Source organism: Kwoniella newhampshirensis, chromosome 4 (genome assembly GCF_039105145.1).
Source record: "Kwoniella newhampshirensis strain CBS 13917 chromosome 4, whole genome shotgun sequence".
Classification (NCBI taxonomy): Eukaryota; Fungi; Basidiomycota; class Tremellomycetes; order Tremellales; family Cryptococcaceae; genus Kwoniella; species Kwoniella newhampshirensis.
Genome location: NC_089958.1, coordinates 20,956 through 47,032, shown reverse-complemented (window position 1 = coordinate 47,032; position 26,077 = coordinate 20,956). Strand labels below are relative to the sequence as shown.

At 50.9% G+C, this 26,077-nt stretch overlaps 8 protein-coding genes across 8 annotated transcripts; 4 read left to right on the top strand and 4 right to left on the bottom strand.

Moving 5' to 3' along the window:
* Positions 1–87: 87 nt before the first annotated feature.
* Positions 88–1,844, top strand: IAR55_002020 (uncharacterized protein; the record flags this gene model as incomplete). The annotated part of the gene is made up of 4 exons (XM_066945137.1): positions 88–587; positions 656–698; positions 830–1,164; positions 1,307–1,844. The coding sequence occupies 4 exons, from the start codon at positions 88–90 to the stop codon at positions 1,842–1,844; spliced, it is 1,416 nt and encodes a 471-aa protein (XP_066803826.1).
* Positions 1,845–2,060: 216 nt separating this feature from the next.
* IAR55_002019 (uncharacterized protein) lies at positions 2,061–9,383 on the bottom strand (the record flags this gene model as incomplete). The annotated part of the gene is made up of 14 exons (XM_066945136.1): positions 2,061–2,142; positions 2,268–2,368; positions 2,476–2,629; positions 2,832–3,042; positions 3,212–3,275; positions 3,339–3,422; positions 3,586–3,780; positions 3,898–5,204; positions 5,434–5,604; positions 5,659–5,808; positions 5,880–8,357; positions 8,414–8,490; positions 8,549–8,805; positions 8,868–9,383. The coding sequence occupies 14 exons, from the start codon at positions 9,381–9,383 to the stop codon at positions 2,061–2,063; spliced, it is 5,847 nt and encodes a 1,948-aa protein (XP_066803825.1).
* Positions 9,384–10,133: 750 nt separating this feature from the next.
* Positions 10,134–11,328, top strand: IAR55_002018 (uncharacterized protein; the record flags this gene model as incomplete). Its single annotated transcript, XM_066945135.1, has 10 exons — positions 10,134–10,180; positions 10,224–10,243; positions 10,304–10,434; positions 10,489–10,585; positions 10,639–10,652; positions 10,711–10,788; positions 10,861–10,900; positions 10,960–11,030; positions 11,145–11,222; positions 11,281–11,328. The coding sequence occupies 10 exons, from the start codon at positions 10,134–10,136 to the stop codon at positions 11,326–11,328; spliced, it is 624 nt and encodes a 207-aa protein (XP_066803824.1).
* A 220-nt stretch (positions 11,329–11,548) lies between these two features.
* On the bottom strand, positions 11,549–13,702 carry IAR55_002017 (uncharacterized protein; the record flags this gene model as incomplete). Its single annotated transcript, XM_066945134.1, has 8 exons — positions 11,549–11,656; positions 11,728–11,924; positions 11,987–12,053; positions 12,131–12,180; positions 12,235–12,473; positions 12,545–12,920; positions 13,012–13,389; positions 13,480–13,702. 8 exons carry the CDS (start codon positions 13,700–13,702, stop codon positions 11,549–11,551), a joined length of 1,638 nt encoding a protein of 545 aa, XP_066803823.1.
* Positions 13,703–14,789: 1,087 nt separating this feature from the next.
* On the top strand, positions 14,790–16,492 carry IAR55_002016 (uncharacterized protein; the record flags this gene model as incomplete). Its single annotated transcript, XM_066945133.1, has 9 exons — positions 14,790–14,970; positions 15,030–15,060; positions 15,126–15,177; positions 15,241–15,499; positions 15,547–15,587; positions 15,641–15,725; positions 15,770–15,906; positions 15,977–16,201; positions 16,271–16,492. The coding sequence occupies 9 exons, from the start codon at positions 14,790–14,792 to the stop codon at positions 16,490–16,492; spliced, it is 1,233 nt and encodes a 410-aa protein (XP_066803822.1).
* A 156-nt stretch (positions 16,493–16,648) lies between these two features.
* Positions 16,649–18,719, bottom strand: IAR55_002015 (uncharacterized protein; the record flags this gene model as incomplete). Its single annotated transcript, XM_066945132.1, has 9 exons — positions 16,649–16,967; positions 17,030–17,092; positions 17,151–17,222; positions 17,288–17,514; positions 17,591–17,724; positions 17,805–18,017; positions 18,127–18,247; positions 18,325–18,449; positions 18,527–18,719. The coding sequence occupies 9 exons, from the start codon at positions 18,717–18,719 to the stop codon at positions 16,649–16,651; spliced, it is 1,467 nt and encodes a 488-aa protein (XP_066803821.1).
* Positions 18,720–20,253: 1,534 nt separating this feature from the next.
* On the top strand, positions 20,254–22,715 carry IAR55_002014 (uncharacterized protein; the record flags this gene model as incomplete). Its single annotated transcript, XM_066945131.1, has 10 exons — positions 20,254–20,434; positions 20,496–20,606; positions 20,681–20,815; positions 20,889–21,082; positions 21,142–21,457; positions 21,622–21,816; positions 21,875–21,964; positions 22,018–22,229; positions 22,303–22,527; positions 22,596–22,715. 10 exons carry the CDS (start codon positions 20,254–20,256, stop codon positions 22,713–22,715), a joined length of 1,779 nt encoding a protein of 592 aa, XP_066803820.1.
* A 295-nt stretch (positions 22,716–23,010) lies between these two features.
* IAR55_002013 (uncharacterized protein) lies at positions 23,011–24,730 on the bottom strand (the record flags this gene model as incomplete). Its single annotated transcript, XM_066945130.1, has 6 exons — positions 23,011–23,135; positions 23,401–23,814; positions 23,892–24,082; positions 24,278–24,307; positions 24,363–24,444; positions 24,511–24,730. The coding sequence occupies 6 exons, from the start codon at positions 24,728–24,730 to the stop codon at positions 23,011–23,013; spliced, it is 1,062 nt and encodes a 353-aa protein (XP_066803819.1).
* Positions 24,731–26,077: the final 1,347 nt, after the last annotated feature.

Genomic DNA, 26,077 nt, shown 5'->3' with positions numbered 1-26,077 from the left:
CAGAATCAGAATCCAATCTTCGATCGCACTTGACAGATCGCAATCTCATCTTTTATCATTGTATCGGTACCCTCACGTACAGCAAAGATGGCGCAGATACCACTCCGATCCAAGAGGTCATTCAACGCGGTGGTACTCCCGCCATCTGACCCCTATCCGGGTGTCGAAATCGTATCACCCACGACCTCCACCTTAGTCACTACTTCTATGCCCTCAGGTAATGATAACTTCACTTCACTTCGTCGGACTACCCGATCTTCGACCACCTCAAATTCAGACCATGCCTCAACGATACGAGGAACGTCAAAGTTTGACCTTGAGAAATACCGATTCCAAAATCAAGCATCTCCTTCCACACCGTCGCCTAGGAAGAAGAAGCCTCGAATCGTGACGCCTGTCAAGGTGGAGGATGCGAAAGATTTATTGGTGAAAGTAGAAGATAGGCCGAAAACGCCAAAATCGGCAAGCAAGAAGCCGCTGCCACAAGTAGCGCTGGGCAAGCCACATCCTGCTCCGGCGAGATGGGAGGAACAATACAATCTGATAGAGAGGATGAGGAAGGGGATCGTGGCGCCGGTGGATGACATGTAGGTGGATTCTGGTCGTGGACGGAAACGAGTGTAATAGTTAGAGCTAAGAATCGGTATGACTTTAGGGGCTGTGAGAGACCACGGACGATTGTGGACAATGATCCCAAGGTGAGTTACTCTTGCATCCCATAGTTGGCCAACGGCTACCACCCACACCTTGTCGAATTGCCATCAAATCATCTGTAGCCTGATCATCCGCGTTCTCACGCATCGATGCTGACACCTCGCTCTTATTCCAGACCCTCCGATTTCACGTGCTCATCTCCCTCATGCTCTCTTCCCAAACGAAAGACCCCGTCACCTCCGCAGCCGTCTCAAATCTCCACGACACTCTACCTGGTGGACTGACCGCGCAATCACTCGCCGACGCCAGTCTCGAGACTGTCCAAGGATGTATCAACAAGGTCGGGTTCTGGCGTCGTAAAGCGGATTATATCCAGGAAGCCGCTCGGAAACTGCTGGAGAAAGAAGGGGAGGAGAAAGGGGATGTGCCGAATACAATTGAGGGACTGTGCGAATTGAAAGGAGTCGGACCGAAAATGGGTTTTTTGGCCTTGCAATGTGCTTGGGATATGTGAGTGGGGTGTTTGTTGCTTTCTTCCACTTGGCCTTTGCTGCCGTGCTTCGTCAGTCTCGGTCCGTCCCTTCGACCTGGACTTTGGATTGGAGTGAGGGTGAGGCAATACAGCTAACTCTATACATTTGGTCATTCCCAGAAACGCCGGAATCGGAGTTGACGTCCACGTCCATCGAATCACCAACCGATTGAAATGGCACAAACCACCGACCCAAACGCCCGAACAAACGCGTCTCAACCTCCAATCATGGCTCCCGCCTCATCTGCACAAACCCATAAATCCCATGTTGGTGGGATTCGGTCAGGTGATCTGTCTACCCGTAGGACCTAGATGTGATATCTGCTTATTGGGGAAGAAGAAGATTTGTCCGTCTCGAGTGGTGGCAGTCAAGAGCGAAGGTAGGAAAGAGGTCGTCTACTCTTTCACAGAAGAAGGTGAAGAAGATGCGGTGAGAAAGATCGAGGCGAAAGTGGAGATCGGGTATGAGGGCTTGGAGAAGATCAAGGACGAACGGGTGGAGTCTGAAACGGTCAAGATGGAGAGAGAACATGATCTGGATCAAGAGTTGGAGAATCCAGGTATGATCGATGTGGAACAAGTGTTGGATGTCTTGGATCAAGTGGATGGAGTGGCAGACATCGATGATGAGCTAGTGGGCGTGAAGCGGGAAATGTAAAGATGGTCGATGATGATGGTTTTCAAAGGTCGGTTGTATTGGTTGTCACGCTATCACGATAAGTTGCAAATGCATATGACATGTCGTCCTCCTATTCTCGCTCAAGCCAACAAACTATATACAATTTCAACGATGATACTAATGTGGTATACGCCCTTCAACGATGACTCTTGTCTACGAGCGAATCAGCACACGTCGTTTACAAGTACGGGATCATCATCGCCTTGCGTCCACCGCTCTCGCTCTGGCCTTGCTGATCAGCCCTATCCAGTCCCTCGCATCGCGAGCGGTAGTCGCCCTGCAAAAAATAACAAGATTGACATCAGCAATCCGACCTATGCGATCTACCACCTAGATAGGCAGATGATCCCAGATGATCGATTGCGAAACGATTGGGCTGGAGGATCAGTAGGATCCACTCACCGTAGCGCGATCAGATCACCTCCACGGCGTTGATCGACCTTGAGTACGAAACCGAGCTCATCTCTTCCCTGTTTCACTTGAATTTCGTGGAGTGGGAGAGGCTAATTGGCCAAATCGTCGAGTCGAACGATTAGCGATCATGATGTGATGTTTGGCGAGGTCCGGAGGTCCGGATAATGATGAGAACGATTGGGGAGGAATCGCTCACCATTCTGTACAGATCCCTTCCGTCAAGTAAGACCACGATATCGTTACACAAGACCATGGTCAACTTCCTTCCAGATTTCGCTTTGCTGACCCTTCCTTCTTTCAGCAGTCTTCGAGGTCCCATGAACATTGTTGGAGCTGTCAAGTCGAGGCGGCTGTGAGGTAGAACTTCTTTGTAAGTACCGACTTGTAAGATTCCGGCTTCGAAGCTCGAGATCCGATATCGTGGGCAGAGTTCCTCTTGGCAAGACAACCAGGACCACTTCACGCTTGAGCTATAGGCTCCCGCGAATCCGATGCCCAGATCCGAGGTAGAACGATGGAAGCCTCATGAACATGGAAGGCCATCACACTCACCCTTCTCCGCCGATCCACAGATCTTCACTGAGCACTCTCAACCTCTCTTCTCCCTCTGCATCTCTCACACTCTCATTGATCCTTCCCACTATTCCCTCCACAGTCTCCAGAGCAGACGAGACGAGCGGCAAGTCCGCTGCGGCGTCAGAATCGACATCTGTGTACGAGATGATCTGCTTGATCAACAATGGGTATCGTGTGATTCGTTGCACTGCGAGTAAAGGAGCGAAGTGATTTGTCAGCTATTGCGCAGGTGTAGGTTGAAGATGCGGAGACATGTTCCTTGTACCGGAAGCGTTTCCTCGGGCGGGCTCGATGACGGAAGACAGGACATGCAACGGCAACGGGAAGCACAAGTGATAATACGAGGGCAGACTCACTGGGTTGGAGTAAAAAGCTCGACAAGTCCAAACCACGAACAGCAGGATTCATCTCGCGTATATTCTACATGATTCTTCAGCGCGAGTCCTACCAGTACGAGGAGCGGGCCACAAAACCAGAACTAACCTGGAGATGAGCTTGAAGTTCAGGATTCGATTCTCGTAGATCTTGGAGAAGCTTGATAGCTTGGTGTTGGTTCACGCAGTATGTCTATGGAGTTCAAATCGATGAGGTCAGCACAAAATCCCAAGACGACACATTTATGCACATCTCGGACCTGTCCACCAGCTAAAGTGCCAATTTGCGTACGATTGGCGATACAAGGAAGAAGGATATGAACTGATGGAGGAAGTGACCCAGCCGCCAGACTCACCATATACACCCCTGCCTCTCTCAGGTGCTCTTCCAGGACATCGCCGATCCTATCAATATAGAGTCTACAGGCTTTCTGTCGCTCTTCCAACGAACTGAGGAAGCTGGTATTGAAAAGGAGGATATCTTCGATATTGGCGAATATCACCGTGAGGGCTTTCTCGTCGAGCAGGTGGAGCAGGGAGGCGTAGAACACCTTTTGAAGTACAATGGATTGGTGTCAGTCAGTCATCAAACGAGGTAAAACAGTCTAAGTTAGATAGCGCGTAGAGTCGCTGCTCGTCAGGGCCAGGATAGGAAACACCACACTTACCTCTACGATCAACTGCAGATCCCTATTGTATCCTCCTTCAGTAGCTATGAACTCGAAAATCGCTTCCTGTCTCTTCCTCTCCCTACTCCCCATCGTCTCCACAATTCCCGGTTCCACCAGACTCGACCAAGTCTTTCCGAACCCTTCGTCCCCACCGCCGCCCAAGGCAGGACCCAGAACGATTGGGGTTGGTGTACTTGGTGATCCGGGTCTACTGGTCCTGGTCAGATCGCTATCTGCCCTCAGTCTGGTGATTGGTCCTGAGATGGTCTTCCTTTCGGGTCCGGATCCAGATCCGGATCCAGATTGATGTGGATGAGGCCCCATCAGTCGACTCATGAACCCTGACAATCTACCACCACCGCCACCCCCGCCACTGCTTTCCTTGCTGAGCGAAGTAGAAAGTGAAGGTGACGGCGATTGGGGCACGTTGCCTGTCGTACCGGTGAATTGAGGAGTCAAGACTTGACTGGCGGGTCTTGAACTCGATTCTCCATGATTGGTCGTGTTAGGTGATGGTCGAGCGGGAGCTTGGGGTTGCGCTTGAGATTGGGCCAAGAAAGCTTCGTATCGAGCATAGGCATCTTGAGTGTCCAGCTTCTCATTCGATTCTATCGGCGTCTCATCCTCTCCTACCAAAACTAGATTCGATATGGATGCAGATGTAGGACTCGATGTCAGGTCATTTCGTCTCTTATCTCTCTCCGGGGAGAGCAAAGGAACGGCCGGCGCTCTTCGTCTCTCTTTATGTTTCTTAGGTACACCTGGCGCCGGTCTTCGTCTGCTGGCAATCCTTCCCTGCGGTCGTGTGGGAACACCGGGTGGTTCCCTTTTCAGTTGTAATCCAACAGCAGCGAGAATCTTTTGTCTTTCTTCTTCACGTCGTTTTCGCTCCGCGTCTTTCTCTGCGTCGACCTCCTTCCCCTTCCCGCCATGATGATCGCTCCTAGCATGAGCCTCGCCCTCATCGTCCCCTTCGCTGTCCGAGCGATCCTCGTCATCCGACCACCACGACAGGACGGAATCCTCATCCGAGGAAGAATACTCCTCGTCATCAGTCACCAAGGAGGGAGATCGAGGCATACCCGTTGAGGTGACAGAAAGCATGGAAACAGGTCGGGCTCGATGGAGCGGTAGAGCCATTTGTGAATCAGTCTCGCCGCCGAGAATACTTTGACCAGTTTCCTCTACCTTCGTTTCTCCCACTTCGACCGCTGCGGTCGGTGTGATCAGTGTCCTTTCCCGTCTCAGTTGGGCCTCGGGGCCGATGCCAAGCCCGGAACTAAAAGCGTCAGAACGGGTACCACCTATCGTGTTGTAAGTTCGTAAGTTTCATCATATATCGTGTGCATGCAAGATCGCGTGTCGACCGATATGTTTTTCAAGGATTCATTTTCGGTACGCAGTTCAGAACGATTTATAAGAAAGACAAAGAAGATAAAACATGGTTTCAGCCTGCAGTACAGAGACACATTTGTAAACAGGTTGCAATATTCATTGTGAGGGAAAGTGGGTATACGTCGAACAGGTACTAACCTTGAATGACCTCCAGGTATGCAGCTGGGACGAGGAAAATGACCCCTGCCTTCTCAGTCTTCCACCAGTCCACGTCAGACTTGTCGACGATTTCAAGAATATCGCCTTCAGCGAAGGGAAGTTGGTCTGCTTCTCCAGCTGCGTACTCATACAGCGCTTTGGCTCGAGTCACTGCTCAGGAGGATCGATTCAGCTCTATGATCTATCTAGTCGTTCAGCACTCACCGGTCATCACCTCGACGTAGTTTCTAGGGAACCAACCCTTGCTACCCTCCTTGACTGAAAGACCGTACCACCAATCACTGTTCTCGTCTCGTGCCGGGTGTGCAAGAATGACGACATTCTCCTGGAAACTCAGGTCGACATCTCGAGTACCTTGGAACTCGTACAGTGATCGTACTCGAAGAGCTGAAAATCAGCATTGCCATCAGATAGACGAGACTCACTGGTTGACATATCGAAGTTGGCGTCCAAATCGTCATCTCCATTCTCTACGTTGATCTCGGGAGCGAGAGCGTGACCGTTAGTCAACCCGGCAGGCACCGACTCGTCCTCCTCCTTGGTGGACTCGAGTACGTGGTTCTCCGAGAGACTTGCTGCTGGGTGGGAAGCATCCGCCGCAAGACCGGAGTACCAATCAACGCTTTGTCGGTGAGAATCGACGTTGAATGATTCATCCGCTTCGGAAGGGGCAGCAGGCGATGGTGGTCGTGGAGCTGGGTTGATGTGTTCAGGAGGTGCAGCATCTCCAATGACCTTTCCAGCAGTAGGAGGTCCGGATCTGTCAATGGTCTGTGCCTTTTTGAGTCTCGCACCTCCCTGGATCGCGGACAAAAGGGCGCCGCGCGACTGCTCGGCGTTGCCGCCGCCGAGATTTGCAAGAGCAGCAGGAGGAGTCTTAGAAGTAGAAGGGGAAGAAGGAGTAGCGGAGGCAGGTTTCGAAGAAGAGCCAGGTAACATGGATGCAGGCAGAATGTTACCGAAAAGAGCTTGCGCGAGGCCCTGTCGCCCAGCTCGGGAGCTCGCGTACTCGTCATCAGAACTGTCATCGCTGTCAACTTGCTTTTCGGTGATGTCCTCCCACTCCGGCTCGCTAGGTGGTGATCGGATGGGTGCTCGAGACGACTCGGCAGCGGCAGGAGCTGGAGGTGCAGGTGGAGCTGGAGGAGGAGCTGGCGCAGATGGGGGATTTTCGATTGCCGGAGATTGACCACCAGTGGGTGTGGAGAACGCGGTAGGAGGCTTGAAGAAAGGGTTAAAGCCACCCGCAGCGGGAGCAGCAGGTGGAGGAGAGACGACAGCGGAAGCTCCACTGGGCTTACGGAACGGGTTGTAGGAGGTGTCGGCGGGCGGAGCAGGAGGAGGCGGAGGTGGAGGTGGAGGTGGTGTTGACTCGTTGGCCGGAGTGCTGAGAGCTGGACTGGGACCCTTGCTCTTGTTATGCCTTGCAGCCAATAAAGCCTCCTCTTGCTTCCTCTCCTCCTCTTCCTCTCGTTGCAACGCCTCTAAACGAGCCTTCCTCTCAGCGCGAGCTTTCGCCGCAGCCTCTTCTCGTTGTCTCAATTCGACCTCCTCTGGATCCTCTGCTGGCGGGGCAGATGCTTTAGGTGCAGGGGGTGCTGGTGGAGGCGCAGCAGATCGAGAACTGGGAGGAGCAGGGGGGCCTTTTGCTCGAGAATGAGGGGCCGGAGGGGGAGCGGCTGGCTTTTTCATCGCAGACTTCGCAGGTTGAGCAGGGGAGGAAGGAGCTGATGCCACAGGCTTTCCCTCTTCCGGGCCACTCCCAGCTTCGGCCAATCTCTTCTTCCTAGCCTCATCACGAGCCGCTTGCTCTTCCTCTGCCTTCTTTGATTTCTCCTCAGCTTCCTTCTTTTCCATCTCCAGTCGGTCTTGGACGCTGCTGTCAACGGCGGACTCAGCAGGTGCAGACTCGACGCCCAGAGCTCGTAAACGCTCGTTGATTCGACGTTGAGCTTGTTCTCTAATATATGCTTTTCGTTCCTCCGGAGTCATGTTCTTAGTCGAAGGCACCGATGCATTCGTAGCAGGAGCAGGGGGAGGAGGAGGCGCAGAAGCTGCAGCCGCGACCGAAGCGGGGGGAGGTGCGGGTGGTGGTGAGCGAGGTCGTTCGTAAGAGTCACGTCTCTCCCTCGAAGAATCTCTTCGATCGCGGTCATACTTGTCGCGGCTGTCTCTTCGCTCGTAACGATCCCTTTCTCTGTCATCGTATCTATCTCCGCTTCTCTCGCGGCCGAAAGTGCCTCTGTAACGGTCCCGTTCGTAATCGTCTCGGTCATCGTAACGTCCAGCTGTTCGGTTTCTGTCGTCCCTTCTTCGGACTCCAGCTCGCTCTTCCATCGCTCTTTCCTCCTTCCTTCGCTCCTGTCGCCGTTCGAGCTCGGGAAGCTTTTCATGCATGAGGAACAAGAGTTCTCTTTCGAGTTTTCTCCTCTCTTCATCCTTCTCGGCTGTCCGTCTACCCTTGGAAGTATACTCGATGTCATCTTGGATTCGCTTGACACGGTACTGAAGGTTGCCAATCTCCTCTTCAAGCTCCTCATCTTCAACGCTCTTTTCCGCCGACTTCTCGAGCAAGGTTGACGTGTTCTGAAGTTTGCGCCGGATGTCTTGAAGCCCAGCATCTGGGTCTTCGCCTGCGTATCGAACAGACTTGCGATCGAGATGTCTCGATGATGGCTTGTAGGTGGTGGGACGCTCGTCAGAGTGTTTGTACATGAGAGCGTCTTTGGATGCAGCAGCAGAGACGGTCGTGCCTCCGTAGCTTGGTGACGAGGCATTAGACCGGGAAGAGGCTTCGTGTCGGAGGAGGTCTTTCATGAAGCTGACAGTGGTATCAATATCACGCATCGAGGCAGGGACAAGTTCTTCGGGGAGAGTGTCAGGAATGGGATTTCCGTTCAGAGCTGAGTGAGGCAAGAGATCAGCACGCTTCTACCCGTCAATGACATATGCATCTCACCTCGATAGATAAGACCCATAGCGACGTGGAACTCTGGCAAGTTCAACTTTCCTCGGTTGTCAACATCGGACAGGTTCCTAGAAGATATGTCAGCTATGTCGCACGTCAACTGGAAGAATGCCCACAGCAGCGCACCAAATCTTCATGAGATCGCCATCATTGAGCCCACTCTGCCCAAAGACCTCCCTTGCCATCTCTCCAGGAATGAAGCCATCGCCCTTGGTGTCCCAAACTCTGAAGATTTGGTCATAATCTTTCTTCTCTTGACGGGAGAGAGCCCAAGGGATTTTGGGAGTATTGACAGAAGGGTTTTGAAGCAGAGATTGAAATTGCTGAGTGAGAGGTTGTTGGTTTTGGTTGGAGAATTGTGGAACTCCGGAAGGGGCGAAAGGCTGAGGACAAGGATATCAGCGATTTCCTCAGAGCTGAAGGGCTGAAGGCTACCAGAACTCACTTGACTCAAGTCTGATGGCAAGAAACTCTGCATCATCGATTGCAATCTGGGATCATGAGGTAGACCAGTTGGTTGAGCTTGCAATCTGCCCATACCAGTGGGTTGACTCATCATCCCGCCTCCCATACCGGTGGGTTGGCTCATCATTCCCATTCCAGTAGGTTGAGACATCATCCCACTACCCGGATATCCGGTTTGTTGAGGCATAAGACCGCTGGCTCCTCCGCCTGGGAAACCTGTCATCTGAGGTGTCATCCCCTGCTGACGAAAGGAGCTCGGTGGGGGTTGATTGAGGAAGCTGTAGTTCCCGCCTCCTTGCATACCAGTCGGTGCTGATGGCATGGGAGGTCGTTGCTGTTGTTGCTGTTGCGGTTGAAAGCCGGTCTGCATGGGCTGCATGGCGGATGGGAACCCCGTAGGTTGTTGAGATAAGAAGGATGGGTTACCGAACCCTTGGTTTGGGTTGCCGGTCTGCTGACCATATTGATACTGCTGCTGCCATTGATTTGGCTGCATCGTGGAGAGAGTACCGGGAACGAGAAGTGAGAGAGGCGAGGTGAGGGTATAAGCTGTATGGTGATAGGGATGACGAATTGACAAGTGTGACAGAAGATGATGTGGGTGAGTGAGAGATGGTCCCCAGATGGCGAGGAGAGAGGGGGGGTGTGGCATTGACCCTGAACGGTTTGATGAGCCTGATATTGCCATTCATCATTCCTATCCCTGATGACGTGTTTCTCATCTCATATCCAGATCACACACAAGTTCAAGTTACTGATGGCGAAGTAGTACAGTGCAAGACAGTGGTAACAGGAACATTCATCGGTGCTGTTGCTACTGTCAAATCTGAACACTCACCAAGGTACTGTCTGTGCTTGCCATTGTCATGCTGCTGTAACCCGAATGAGACGAAGGGGTTTGTTTCAGTATGTCAAACTAGATCTCAGTCACCCATCCTGTGGACCATTCTGACGGCCACACTCGTACTATACTGTCTGCGTCACTCTATACAAACACACCGCGGCAGAGCAAGTCTTATACTGTCGTCCGAAGAGACCGCAAAGCCGTGTGCGCAGCGTCTGTGACAAGAATGCACTCTATTGCGGAGAAGCATGTCGCTCCAGACGTGCAGTCTTTCTCCCTCTCAAGGCCCAGTGAGAAAGTGATGATGTAATCATATCGTGACGGACTCTCAGCGACTTTGTTGTTCTCGATTGTCGCCTCAGTGATTGTTGTTGGGTTTCATTGGCTCAACAGTGAATATCGATGGCATACTGGGTGTTTGGATACGGTAGTCTGATCTTCAAACCTCCGTGAGTGCCATCTGTCTGCAACATCTTCTGATAACGCTTGCAGGCCTCACGCGGTGGAACAACGTGAGCCAGTCCACGCGTCCTTGCTTTGCTCGTCCAGTCGCGCTGACATGCCGTCCGAAGGATCGGGCTACGTGAAGGGCGTTGTCCGACGATTCGCTCAATCTTCAAATGATCATCGAGGAACACCGGGATGTCCAGGGAGAGTAGTAACCGTTATTGAAGCCAGAGAGTGGCACAAGCTCGAAGGGATTGTGAGCTCATCTCGTTGTCGTTTATTGTCGAATGTCACGCTGATCAAAGTGAAGACTCTTGGAGAGGGAGAGGTGTTGCCGGAAGACTATGTCTGGGGAATGGCATATAGGATTGATCCGGAAAAAGAACGAGATGTCAGACATTATATGGGTGAGTGAGGGTTTGATTCGAAGGGAATATCCTGCATGCTGACTGCGAGGCAGAATTTCGAGAAAAGGTGCATTGACCTAGTCATTATTTCATGCGAATACCAAGAAGCTCATGTGAACACTCAGAATGGATATACCTGTCACGAAGTACCGGTGTATTCAATGTCGCCTGATGGGAAGACAGAGGAAATTGTTGTCAAGAATGTAAGTTCACGCTGTCGTTTGTCTTGGACGTTCAGCCATTATTCCGCGTGCTGATGAAAGGTCTACGTCCAGTCTACCATATGGATCGGCAAGCCTGACGACCCGGCGTTCGGTGAGCTTCCTGCTGATCTCGGCCAGTACAATTAGACGGTCTCGCTGAGCCTTTCGCAGTCGGTTACGAGCCGATAGACGTTCTTGCAAAGACCATTGCCGAGAGGACAGGACCATCAGGACCAAATAAAGTTGGTGTCCTCGACAGCTTACCCTCGCTTCGGCTTTCCACCTTTCTCCCCTCTGGCCTGTTTTGGCGTTCGCATGAGCTTCTTTTTCTCCTTGGCTGATTGACCCTCTTATAGGAATACCTGTACAAGCTTGCCGAATCTGTTCGTCATTTATATCCCCATGTCAAAGACGATTATCTGTTCAACCTAGAAGTGAGTCATGGCAGTCTCGACCTGAAGCTTACGTGACAGCGTGCTGTCAGGAGTCTAGATGGTGCAACCATATGATCTTGCTACCGAAACCACCCGATACGAGTAGAGCACATCCCCTGCATGATATACCCTCTAACATTGATATAGTTGCCATTTACTGATCAGTCTCGTAAGCTTATACATGACACTGATCCTATTCAATCCAATTCGTGTCCAACAGCAGTACAAAGATCTGTAACAAATTTACACGATTTCCCCTTTGATTCCCTTTCACGACCTGGTCTGACCCTAACGCTTGCAGCTTCGTCCATCCACGAGTCAAGCCCTTACAAAACATAGTGGAAATCCGGGTTGTGGAGATCGGTCAAGTCATCGAACGCATGCAAGTTGATATCTTCGCCATCTCCGTTAGCAGCGAGTTGTGCCTTGTAAGCCTGCGATCGGGTCCCCGCGATTAGCGTCTCATTCTGTCCGAGATGTTGCTCTGGATTTCAAGAGGACTTACCGCAGCCTCTTCAAGCGTCATGATTGAGGTATCTAATTTGCGGGCAACGCCACCCATCCTCTCTCGTTTCTTTTCCTGACGACGGTTGAGGTATTTGAGGTAAACGGCCATAGAACAGATGAGCACGAAGAGCAAACACCAGCAAGCCAAGTCGGCATACAGTCCAGTCCTGTAGATCGGTGCTTCGTCGTCGAGATCTGTTCTGAAATATCAGCCGATGTCTGATGGTACTGGAGGAGAAAAACACGATATTACTCACAGACCTGAGGACCGGCGACATTACCTGCACATTGGAAGATGAACATGATACCGCCCACGACTCGTTGCTATGATGAGCAAGATGGATTAGCCTTAGTCTTTCCTGAGAAGATAGTTGTAAAGATATTAGCAGAATGCGACCTACCTTGGTGGTACCGGCGGCGTTCATATTAGCCCACGAGTAGACGAGCGGTTCTGCCAAAAGCACGAGTCAGGCCAATTGGAGGGAGTATGGTCACTACCACCTACGGAGAGGTGTATACAACATAGTCACGTAGTAAGCTCCAAGCAAAGCATGTGGGTTACTCCTTGGGACATAGAGCAAGGCGACGGCCCCAGCGATCGGGAAGAGTGTGAAAATCGCCACAACGGGGAAACGGAGCTTTGTCTTGTTGATTGTCCAGGTGCCCGCCAGGAGGAAAGTGAGGGTAAGTGCACTAGCCGGGATCTGGAACAAGATCGTGTCGAAAGAGTTGAAACCGAATCCCCTGGCCATGATCGTATCAGTCAACAAAGCTTGGCTCCCGACAGAAATGAGGCGATGTAGACAGCGACTCACTTGGTGACGAGGGTCCCGAAAGTGCCGATGCCAGAAGAGGGAAGGGCCATGCAGGAAAGCATCAAACTCCAACACCAAGTCTTCGGGTCGGTGAACGCCTCTCTCACTTGATCCCACTTCCATTTCGACGTCTTCGTTCCCGTATTGTTATCCCTCAATCGCTCGACGGCGATAGCCTTCTCACGTTGTGTGAGGAATCTGGCCGAAGCGATGTCGTTCGGTAACATCCAGTAGATCAGCGGACAGAGGGCGATGGTGATACAGCCCAGGAAGAGGAAGATGCCTTGATAGGGCTTGATGCCTGATTTGACGTGGCCAATGCCGAAAGAGAGAAGAGGGCCGAACAGACCGGCCAAGGAGCTCGACATGAGCCAGGCTGTGGTTAGAAACGAATGGTCAGCGATTCTACCATTTTACTCGTCCAATGCACTGCTTTAACTGGTCATGACTTCAGAACAAGCACTCACCGGTGTTTCGGTAAGTCTGTTCACGACGTCTCCAGAACATCTGAGTCATAGCAATGAACGATGGGGCGATAGTGGCCTCGAATGCGCCAAGCAAAGCTCGGGTGACCATCAAACCTGCCCAAGTATGACACGCGGCCATACAAGAGAGACAGATACCCCATCCAAAGACATTGGCGGTGACCCACCATCCGATGGGGAGTTTGACGAGGGCGAATGCGGAGAGAGGTTGAACGATGAGTTGCATGAGGTAGACGATGGAACCGAGCCACGAGTACTGTTCGCCCTTGAGGTGGGTGTCTTTCTTCAGGTCGAACACTGCTGCATACGAGAGGGAAGACTTGTCGAGATGAACAAGGGTATACGTCAAGAGCATCGGGACTGTACGACGGAATTGTCGCCAAACATCAGCAGGTTTGCAAGACTCTGTATGAAAGTGGCAAATGGGAAACTTTTAGGTGGAAGACTTACAACAAACCCAAAGATCAATCTTTCGAAGCACTCTACGATCCTCGTCGATCGTATACTCGACAGGTCCAGTCTCTCGCAGGATCTTGGCCGCATCATCTTCTGCATGATTCAAATATTTGTCATCGATGGGTGCGTGTGTCGTGCCACCGCCACCGATAGCCTCGACGTGGCTGATCTCGAGGTCTTTGTTGTCGTCTTGCTGTTGCTGAATGGGGTGAGCCATTCTCGCGGTAATTGCTTCAGGCGTGTGTTGTCGGACTTGTCAAGCTGTCAATCTATTACGGGTGTCTTAATGGCGAGGAGATAGGAATGTATCAGTACCGGGAATGGTGAAGGATGAGTCTTGGTTTTATCTATCAACGTCAAAGGTCGGGAGGATGGTCAATGGTAAGTCACGGCTCGTAATTCCAGTGCGACTAGCAGTCCACCACGGGCCGCATGAGGGCCGAAAGCGGTCCCATTTCCAGAGTCTCTCTCGGTCTCCTCCTGTCGTTGATCAATCCATCTGTCTCGCATCTCCAGAGCCGAGTAACAAGCTTAACATGACGGCTAAAAGGGGCTTTCCCTTTCTTTTTCTCCTCCCCACCCCCCCGGGGCCTAAAGAGCCCCGTGTAAGGTTCAGCGCCACAGAGCTATTTTTAGCCGCTGCGCCAAGCCCGAATGCATCGGGTCAGATGGTCGGGGCATCATGTTGTGTGATGGGACGAGGGGCAGACTCTGAGGTCTTGCTCGGAAACGGTGGAATGCTCGGCCGGTGGGATCGGGGTGGATACTGTGTAAAAAGGGGGTGGATGGCAATTTCGGAGATGGAGATGAATGTTTGAATGAGGGGGAATGTATCATGTGTGGGATTGGTAACGGGATAAGCACAAGGATGGAGGAGAGAAGGGTAAGGTCAGCACCATGATGAGACCCGATTGCTGCTGTTGAATGATAAAATGATGAATGATATCATCCCACCCCCCAGTATTACTCCTCGATTATCCCGAGAAATCTAAAAACAGACGGCGGTCTCGGTGACCGATTTGCCGATGGGATTCAATACAAGTCAGCTGATAGCAGGACGGTCCGATGTCGGTCCGTTTTTAAGCTTGTATGCATCATTCATCATCAACATTCATCTCGCTCATTTCCGTAGAATCGTATCCACCTTGACAACGGACGATCAACTTGTCTCTGAACGACAACACCACGAGTGACGTGTTGGATTGAGATCCCACTTTCTGATCTGAACTGACTATACGATATTGATAGAATAGAACAGAACGACCTAATCTTGAACGCGTTGACAAGCATCTGAAAGGACCATCATGACAGTCCAACCTGAATCCGTCCTCATGGGAACCCCAGCCGCTCAACCTGAATCCGCACCTTCGCTCTTCGACTACCGCACCTACGACCTCAAGGAGGAAGTGGTGGACGACCTGGTCGAACGTATCAGGACAGCTCTGGTGAATCTGGAGGATAAGACGGGGAAATACAAATATACGAGTGAGCATATCTACCCAACGAATTTCTTTCCGCTGACAGTGTCATACCGTGATATGAAGTCGCTGGAGGTCGAGTCATTGACAGTATCAGGTAGGACAGCTTTCCGAGTGCCATGATGCATACGAGTAAACGGCTGATTATGATCCCTGTTACAGTTGGGGCTTCTGGGAATGGCCTCAGGCGATTGGTCTCTATGGTCTGTTCAACGTGTGTCCTTTTCTTTCAAGCCACTACTTTTCAGCTGACGCTCAAGCGTTTCTTGGTGCTTAGTACTTCAACTTGAAGTCCACTCTCGATCCCAAATCTCCTGAAGGATCTCGAACCCTCCAAGTCATCAAAGAATGGTACACTGCACGAGCCAACGAGCCTCCCACGCTCAAGAACATCAACACGATGTCCGTGTTGCTCACCCTCGCATCGCTCATGGAGGTAGAGAATGAACGTGGTGGGATCTTCACCAAAGACGAGAAAGATCTGTACTCGGGTTGGATTGACGAGTGGGCGGAATGGGTCATGAATGAGCTGCCTAGTGGGTACAGTGACTCTGTGCTGGACGTCTTTCTGACGACGGAGCAGGAACCGAACAAGGGATTTTTCAGCACAGTGAGTTTATCCCTGTTCATCAATCGCTGATCACGCAGTCACGTTCCGCTTGGAAAACAAGAATCAGGTCTGGGACGACACTCTTATGATGACGGTGCTTCCGCTCGCAAAGATCGGTCATCTTCTCGGTCGACCACAATACGTCGAAGAAGGTGAGTCTGCACCCCTCGTTCTCCGACTGACCGCTCCATCACAGCCAAGTACCAATTCATTCAACATAGTCAATATCTGATGGATCAGACCACCGGATTGTGGGCTCATGGCTTTGAATTTGACGGAAAGGCTGGCGGTCATTCATGGGGCAACATTGCTTGGGCGCGAGGGAATTGCTGGGTGAGTAGATATGACTATCCTTATTGACTTCCATTGCCTCATCATGCTTACACTTGCCTGTACTGCATAGATCACGATTGCTATCCCCATATTCCTGGACTTGATCAAACTCTCGCCTGCAGACCCTATCCACCGTACCCTTACATCAGTCCTTCATCGCCAGGTCGACGCTTTACTCAAGCTGCAAGACCCCGAGACGGGCCTATGGAGAACGTTGCTTCTTGATTCTACGAGCTATGTTGAGACAAGCGCTAGTGCGGGATTCGTAGCAGGGATATTCATAGGTATCCGAACTGTGAGTATTGACCAACTTGATCGCGACTCCTCGATCTGTATGCCTTATTCTAGACTGTCACTACTACAGGGCCTTCTTAATCGCGAGAAATACCTACCAACAGCGCTGTCAGGTCTCAAAGCGATTATCGCTCAGATCCAGCCTTCCGGTGTCGTTCAGAACGTCTCAAAGGGTACTCCCGTGTCCACCAATCCCGACTTTTACAAGAACATGCCTCTTCTGACGACTGGCTTCGGCCAGAGTTTGGTCATCATGGCACTCGGAGAATGGTTGAGGTTCAATAGGGCTTAGATGTGTTCAATACAGATTGAAAATGCATCAAGGCTGCTAACTTTCCCACTCAGATGTGTCTGACTTATTTGACGTCTGGTCTACTGATCTACTGATTCGAGATGGAAACGAACAGTTGTATGACATAAGTCAATGGTGATCCCTTCTGTCCCCTGCTCAACCCTCTAGTACCGGCAAAACGGTCGCTGTTTTCGCCTCTTTTACGACTACGCCATCGTCATTCACCACGTTGACCACTCTGGTCTCTTTCGGTACTGTCTGTACAACCAACCAGAACAATGGCATGGCAATGACGAACAAGCCGAAGTAGATGCCGAAAGGGATATATTTGTTGCCGACATGAGAGTTGATACCGTATGAAACCGCTTGACCGACCGTTTCCCACGATCTGAAGACACCACCGGTACGAGCGTTGGTGGTCACGTCTGAAGCGAATTGGCCGAGAACCCAATAAACCAATGTTTGGGACATCCAACTGAACGACGAAAGACACTTGAGCCACATTTCAAACACTTGGTTGAAGTCGTGACTACCCACCTGGTGGTCGCGTAGATAAAGTAAGGGAACCAAGCGACGAACCACCGCCCCGACCTTGATGCGCTGAGAATACTGTACAGTCAGAAATCGAGTCCGGTGTCGATTGTCGTTCTGTACTCACTAGTCCAGCCTCAATTTGGAAGACTGATTTCCGAACCAATGCAAGTCACAAATCACCCAAATCAGCATTGTCCTGAAAGCCGTCCAAAATCACATCAGTAAACCACATCATGTTGGGATTTCAAAGCTTGCACCCACAATCCTGGGATCGTGAAAACCCAGAAAGCGACATTTGCCTTCTTCCTCGGTCCGACCTTTTTCCGATCCAATATCATGCCAAATAACGGATTGAGCAAGACCGCCGCTATAGAAGTGACGAGACTTGATAAAGCGCGTGCTCGGACTGAGAAATGCAAGGACAGGTAGGTGCCCCAGACCCCATCGCCAAAGTAGGTTAGAATGAAAATGGGAATGAGCATGAGGGTCTGTCAAATCGTCCGCACCGACGACCAAACTTAATCAGCCTCTGTCTCGTCACAATTTTCGGACAAGGTGACCCACTCTTGTCTGCTTGTGATGTTCCCATAATAGTTTCACCTCTGTTCTCCAAGATTTCTTAGGCAGCATGGGCACACCATACCCGTCTGATCTGATGACCTTACGTGTCGGCGACAAAAGTAAAGCGGCTGGCACGCCTGAAGACAGACAATAATGAATAATCAGCACCCGGAAAGCCTGTCCCTAATGCCTAATCATTCTCGAAAGCGGGACTCACCCAAGCATTCCATGACAAGGAAAACGACATAGGTGTTCACCGACACTCCGCCCGCTCCGTTCTTTGCAATGTTCAGTCCTAACGAGATCGCACCTCCAATGATGGACCCCACATTCCGCATACCCACCCAGATGGAGATGTAGAAGCCCCTTCGATGTTCTTCGGGATACGATATCATAGCAGCCGCTTCTGCGATATACAAGAAGGCCGACGCTGTCCCAGGGAAAGGGTAAGCTCACCGTCAATACCAATTCTTTGTTTGGGTGCTGTTGCTGCAGGAGATGACAGGAAGACAAACCAGAACGGGCGTTTCGACACTCACTGAGTCCGTAAATAGCCTTGGCAAAGATGAGATACCATTGAACACCGTATTTGGAGTTGACGTAAAACCCGCTTCCACTGAGAGGAAATCCTAAGCCACCGATTATACACGCGGTAGGAACCTGTATCGAAACGACGAGATGCGACTGTTAGTACATATGAAAAGAGACTATTCTGTCCAGGCCGATCATGTACTCACTCCAATCAGCCCAATGATAGGTCCTCCAAACATGGCAATTACAGCTGAGACAGAGTACTGAGTGGCCGAGGCAGTGTTGGCCGTATAAGGTGTAGCCAAACCACCTCCTCCCAAACTACTTATCGCTGTTATCATGACATCGATTTCGCAATTAGGGTCAGCGAACGCGCTCTTCAAGAATCCAAGCGCAACCGTGACTGACCATTGCTCATTGACGGACCTGAGAACGCCAACATTGCCATGATGACCATTTGAAAGGCCACGCTTCGATACCGCCTCCTCCACTTGTCTACTGGGATCTCGATCTCCCTCAAGGCATCATGATCTTCACTTTGCGATTCCACAGCTGGATCATCACGCTCTTTCACACTGGTGTCGCTTTGAATGGATGTCATCCTGCTCACTATCACGTCGTGAGTGGGCAAGAAGAAGGGGAAGGGTTGAATGACAATCTGAAGGTGGCAGAATGGAAAGGACAGTTCGAAGACACTTTTGACACCTTGATCTTTTATCCGTCCGTGCTTCCTGGTCTTCTCTCTCACATATATACATCTACACTTTGGTACAGCACATCAGATCTCCGAAATACCAACACTTTCCTCCGAAAACTGCCCAACCTTGAACAAGAGATGATTACTTGATCGTTCCGAGGCAGAAATCGCAAATCCGGCACCGTATCGCGCTATATCAGGATCGGCTACGAGGAGGCATCAGGGTATTATCTGGTAGATATCGGCAAATTGAGCGATCACGCAACATGTCGTGTGAGAGATCATCATTTCGTGCTCACTTTTTCATCATCCATGTTGGTCATTATCAACCACCTCGACCTACGAGTCATATCGAAGAGAGAGACGCAGCAAGAGGAAATTCTCTCTACGCCAATATCTCGCAAAGACATGTTGGTGAGATTGACTGTGACGACAGCAAAGAGCTTTGGAAGGTGACTGCCAGTCACGACAGTCCCAGGGGCCTTCTGTCGAGCTCCACTTCGATTGACAGTGACATGGTAGCCAGTCGAGTCTGAAGAACATGTCACTTTCTTGTCAGCCATGTCGACGAAATACAGCAAGACTCCAAACCACACGTATAGCTCAAAACTGATGCACTTGTCGCCCTGTTGCGATCGCCTCCACACGTATGCTGGCCGGGTCTACGTGCTTACGATACAAACCTGATTCGTGCTCACAGCAGAGTCATGCGTAGCGTATGTCCTTGCTTGACTTCAAAGACATTCAGGATCACAGAGAGCTCGTGACGATCAATTTTCAGCATCTTCTTCAGGTGACTGGATGTCGACCCCGATGGTTCCGGTGCAGCGAGATCTTGACTGATATCGAGGACTATCGAATAAGTGCGTGAAGTTTTGAAACACATCATCACGAACACGGCGTGTTGTAAGGACGTAAGTTGACTGGAGAGCGTGCTTGATTCGCTCGCCCACTCGCGTTCCATCGTTCCCCTTGTCTATCGCCCGGTTTCCTCCCTTCAAGACAGTACACTTCCCATTTACCATGGTGTGGCACCTTCGACAAAGGCAGCACTCTCTGTGAGTCCTCATGAGCGCTCGTGTGAGTCGGGATTGGAGCAGCCGACTTCCGGTCAGAGTCGGATTGAGTATCAAAACGTCGTGCGACGCACGGCTCGAGGGCAGACTAGAGAGACCTGATGGCAGTCTACTGGACCCCTATCTGATTCTACGATCACCGTCCTGTCACCCTCATCCAACCTGAGAGTTAGGATGAGGATTGACTGGGTTATTCCAGTGATCTCCCACTCGACATGTCGTCAGCAGCCGCAGTGAAAGTGAGTGACGCGCGCAAACTGGAAAAAAGTTGCTTCGCATTCTCTCCTTTGTGATTTACTCTTTCAATCACTATCTTCCTTTCAACATCTTCCTTGTATCTTCCACCCAAATCATCTACCACAATGTCCGACCAACATCAAGAGCTGCATAGCAGTATATCAGAGATGATCACGGGGGTGGAATCGTCCGTCGCATCATCATCATCGGCGTCTTCTTCCTCGGGTCCATCCAACGGTTTCGACGACGATATCACTCCCTTCCCAAGTCCCGTTCTTTCAGCAACCTCACTCGCAGGACTATCTCGTGAGCCTTCAGCTACTCCTTGATCGTCGAGGATCAGTAGCTCATCGTGATCATGTCTCAGTGTCGTCGGATGGCGAGCTGGAAGCTGAAGTTGATGATGACAAAATTGTCACAGAGGAAGATAGGGCAAGAGCATTAGAGCTGAAAGCGGACGCCAACAAAGCTTTCGCAGGTGAGTCCTTATTGCGTTTGATCCTAGACTCCTGGTTCATCGGCTGCATACTGATCGTCATCGCTCACTTATAGCCAAGGAGTTCAATCGGTCCATAGACCTGTACACGCAAGCGATTGCGCTGAACCCCAAAGATGCTACATTCTGGAACAACCGAGCGATGAGCAAGGCTAAGATGGAAGAGCATGGCGGTGCTATATCCGATGCGAGTGAGTTCACAGGGATCCATCTGCCTCTGCACGACAGAGCAGCATCGCTGAATGAGTTGTTGGTCCATTTCAGCCAAGGCTGTGGAGATCAACCCTGACTACGCAAAGGCGTACTATCGTCGTGGTTTGGCATACCTCTCCATCCTTCGACCCACCGACGCCGTGTCAGATTTTAAGAAGGCTTTGGGGCTCGAACCAGCGAACAAGGCAATCAGGGATCAACTGCACATGACTGTCAAATTGATCAGACGGATAGAGTTTGAGAAGGTTTGTGCCGCGATCCGTCGGTCAATCGGAAGGCTTTGATCGTTGATATAGTCTTGCAGGCCATCTCTGTCGGCGAAACCGAGACTACCTCCTCCAAATGTCTTTCCCTCATCGCCTCGGGCGCTTGTAACCTCGACGAATCTTCCCAATCAGCCGACATGCCTCTGCCCATCGTTTCCGAAGACCCCAACGCCAGATATAAGCCGACAAAGGAGTTTGTTGAAGGCATGGTGGAGAGTTTCAAGAAAGGTGGAAAGGTCTCAAAGAGAGTTGCGTGGGAGATCATCTTGGGATGCAAGGATGTGGTGGAGAAGGAGAAGAGTTTGGTCGAGGTGACTATCCCTGAGGGGGTTACTTGTGATGTGATCGGAGACAGTAAGTAGCTGCCAAACTTGCCACCCTAACTCCTCATGATCTTCCTCCTGTCATGCCGCTCTATACAGCGTATCGTTCCTCGTTATGGGCCTCTTGGCTGGTCTTGCCGTTCACGAGCTTTGGCCGTGTCTGTCTGCCGCGTCCTTACTGACTCCACTATTCAGCGCACGGTCAATTCTTCGACGTAGTCAACCTTCTCTCCCTTACAACCCGACCCAGCGAGAACCACTACATGGTATTCAACGGAGATCTCGTCGACAGAGGATCTTGGTCGGTCGAAGTCGCCCTGACCGTCTTCGCGTACAAGTGGCTCTACCCAGAATACGTCTTCATAAATCGAGGGAATCACGAGACCAATGGTGAGCTGGATTTCGAGGCTCTGATGGTATCCTTCCTTTGCTGAATCTGTGTCCTTAGACATGAACAAGGTGTATGGGTTCGAGGGAGAGTGCAAAGCGAAGTTGGGAGAGATGACATTTAAGCTGTTCGCGGATGTCTTCACCTCATGTAAGTCCTGTTATTGCTGACTTGTGTTCTACAGCTGACTCCCGCTCTCCTAGTACCCCTTGCAACAATGGTTACCGCTTCCAAGTCACCAGTCGACAGCAAGAGCGAAGGATCACAACCAGCGATCCTGTCTCCCGAAGGCAAGCGACGGTTCTTCATCTGTCACGGAGGACCACCTGTCAGCAAGGACGGTGTCACGCTTGATGAAGTGGCCAAGATCGACAGATTTGGTCGTCAGCCTGGACAAGAGGGCATCATGTGCGAGGTGGGTCATGGCGTTCTGGCGATAGTTGGAAGAGAAGCACAGATTTGCTGATCGTCGTCGCACGTGATCGCAGATGCTCTGGACTGACCCTCAGGAACCTGTCGGTCGAGGACCTTCGAAGCGTGGCGTTGGACTGGGTTTCGGTCCAGATGTCACGCGAAGGTGGTGTGAGCTTAACAAGGTCACTGCTGTCATTCGATCGCATGAAGTTCGTGCAGACGGTTATGCCATCGAACATGATGGACTGTGTATCACTGTTTTCAGTTGTCCCAACTACTGTGACTCTACCGGTAACAAGGTGAGCAGACAGTCAATACAATCACGATTGCGAAGGAGAGCCGAGCTGATCTCGACTTGTCATCATAGGCTGCATACGTGAGAATGCAAGCGAACGGATCGTTATCGTACCATCAATTCGATGCCGTCCCACACCCCGACATGAAACCGATGGCTTATAGCTCCGGCTTCAATTTCGGCGGTTTCTAGAGGAGAAACGAGCACTGAGAAGGTAGATTCCGTACAGGTCATAGATATAATCATCAAGCATTGCATTTGCTATCGGTTTCATTCTTGTTGGATGTGTGGGTCATCAAGTCAGTATCTTTTCAGAACGGCGGCCATGCGGGTGATTGGGGCCGTTGTATCAAGGACTCGGCGTGATAACGATCAGAACAAGTTTGATCCTCCCGGCATACAACCGGGATGGATATGAGCAAGACATACATCGTTTCGTACCCGTAAATCCGAAACGGTCTGAAGATAACGCTCTACCAACCGTCAATCACTGTGCATTCTGCGCCATACGCCATCCTTGTCGTTTGGGCAATAACCATCCTGGATGACTGACCACGAACGCAGCCAGACAGAGGACCATGGGTAATCCGTCCAAGTAGATAAAGTATGGTTCTACGGTTAAGTGGGTAGATCAGCTGGAGTCATACTCGAATGCGATTTGAGATGGATTCCAAGATCAAGTTTCGTTGCTGAACACGAAGGAGAAAAGGTGGAATTGCCGGCTATGAAGCTGACATCCATTCACGAGGAGGTATGTCAGAGGAGGAACGGGACAAAATCAACGGGGCCGGAGAAGTAGACGTGGCACGGTGGACGATAAACACGATAGAGAATAGAGTGCGTAGGCCAGTGATACAGTATCGACCCGATGACTCACCATGAGTGATCAGATATCCTGTCCATCCTTGGGCCAGCTCTATACTTCTGTAGATGCCTCTGACAAAGATCATCGCTGAAGCAAACGCCACCCCTGCTAACAGCTTCTCCACCTTTTTCACATCCTCCGTCCTCCCTCCCGAAGAAGACAGATCGACCAATCCTCCCGCATGTACACCACCACCAACAGGGTTGATACCGCCCGGAGACGACGAAGATGGTGGTTTGAGCTCGACGCCGTTACCTGTTGTCGAAGCCGATTCGATCTCGGATGGCGATGTCTTGCGTTGTTTCTTGACCAACCGTTTCTGGATATGGGCATAGGGTTTACGTACGATGACGCGGAAGATGAAGTCGGTAGCGAGTATAATGAAGATCGTCATGGTCGCGAGTTGGAACAAGATACCAGCGAGCACTGCAAGCAAGGACGACATACGTTAGCCATACGGAAAACCTTTAAAAGAAGGTAACAACGAAGCAAAAACCACTTACTGATCTTGGTTGCAGAACCGGTGGGAGTGCCTTGCTGCGCCGCGACAGCCGCTTTACCTCCTCCGACTGCTTGGATGACGAGCGAGATGATATCGGCCGTGACGAAGACTGCTAGGTAAGCCGTCGGACTGAGTAGGGAATAGGCGGGTCCGAGTCGGGTGATACAATAGCCAAGGACGGTGTATGCCCAGCTAGAAATATGGGTAATTTTAGGATCAGCTCAGACATCTTGACGGGTACGGTTCTCAGACAGTGTTACAACAAGCGAGGGTGAAGTAAAAAATGGACGATAGCATGAGGTTACAAGATGAAACAGTAGGTACACAGTTCCAGTATCTTGTGGCAGGGAGGACTAGAGTGAAAGATCGCTGAAGAGTGGAACCCACGCAGAGAAAAAGGCAGGTGCTATGATCAGGCTAGAGAGAGGTTTGATCAGTTTTCACCCCAGCCTTGGATAATGAGTCCACCCACGTCGAGATCTGCATGAGGAAAGGAGTCACTTGCAGAACACTGTAGTAAGACCATAATCTTCCTGCCCACCCCAGTACCTCGACTGAAGTGAGATAAGAGTGCTCAGCGTAAGTAATAGTCATCAAGGTGTAAAGCTGGAAATACTGACGTAGAGTTCCCGGGACCAAAGTGACAAAGACCAACCAGTACTTGTACCTCACGCCCAAACCCACATGCGCCAGGAGTAGGAGGGCGAAGACGACGATGTAAGCGATACCAGCTGATCTGGAAGGTTGATATCCGTATGGTGATCTGTAAGCTAGATGATTATGGGTAGGCTCGGCCCTGGCTCGATCGAACAGGTGATGGGTGAGATCGTCGAGGGACATCTTTGTGGAGCGTGTGAAGGCAAGGTGGATGACTGTTAGATGGTTTTGAGAGGAGTCGGGTCGATGGGTCGTATCGACTGATTATGAAAGATCAAGACTAGGTATTATACACTATATACAAGGAGAGGAGACAACAAACCGATGAGATGCGAAAGAAAGAAAGAAAGAAAGAAAGAAAGAAAGCAAACAGGCTTGAATCAAGCATGTGAAGACGAGGAAGAACCTTGTTTTCATCGACCGTTTCTCCCCTTGGTGTACGGTGGTGACTAGCCGACAGGAGGTATGGTCGATGCCCGACTCCGGAACGTACGGGGAATCGTCTTTCCGATGTTACTGTAGTAAGTTAGCGATGGTACAAATTCCGTATTGATATGTCCCATATTCTAGTCATTGATATGCTTAATTTTGTGCAGCCTCCGTTCAACGATACAAGGGACCCACCAGAGTCGCACAGTCGTTAGACGCATCATTGATGTCAACGCTGTGACAAGCAGCCAAGTCCAGAGCGGGTAGTAACCGAAGTAGATCTGTCTGCACAGTGCATAACGAATACAATACTCGAGTAAGTTACTCTTCAAATGGGGGTTCCCAGACGGTCTAATCCGTCTGATCGTCCTTCACATTGTCATTAGTAGGATCATTCTGGTGCGCAAAACTCGGACAAACGAACTTGGGGACATGACGCATTCACGATACTGTACGGAGTCTCGATCATTCTGGGATTGGCCGACGAACGAACAGTTCACTCGACTGGGCGCCACTTGACAGCCTCTTGCGATGTGATCTGCTGAACCCTCCTCATTCGGTCCTGATCACCTGCTGAGCATGCTGCGATCATCGTATTTCGGTGAGACAAAGATTCATACTTTCTGCATAATTCACAGCTTTTGACAAGGACTGCATCTTTCCCGGTTAGCTACTGCTCTCATCGAGCATCCATGTGCTGAGAAACGAATCGAGTCTCGTCTGCTACCTAGTTCATTGAATAAGTACTCTGGTTTCCACCCAACTTTCCTCAATCGTTTCCCTTGGATATTTGCTCTACAAATCAGCGCGAATAATACTCCAGTCACTCACCGTCCTGCTTCATGCAGAGGGACTGTAGAGGGATCGACATTCAAGAACTTTGCGATAGCCACGATAACCGCGATATCATCCTGCGTAGCTTCGTCCAGTTCCTCCGGTAAGTTCAGACCTTTCAAAATCCCTCGCGACATGTCATCCCACGCAAATACCCCATATTCGGTGAGATGAATTTCCTCAGCCGTTCCCTTCACAATAATATTTTCAGAAGCGTGACGCATCCCGATGCACAATCCTCGACATGATACAGTGCCCAAGTCTGTG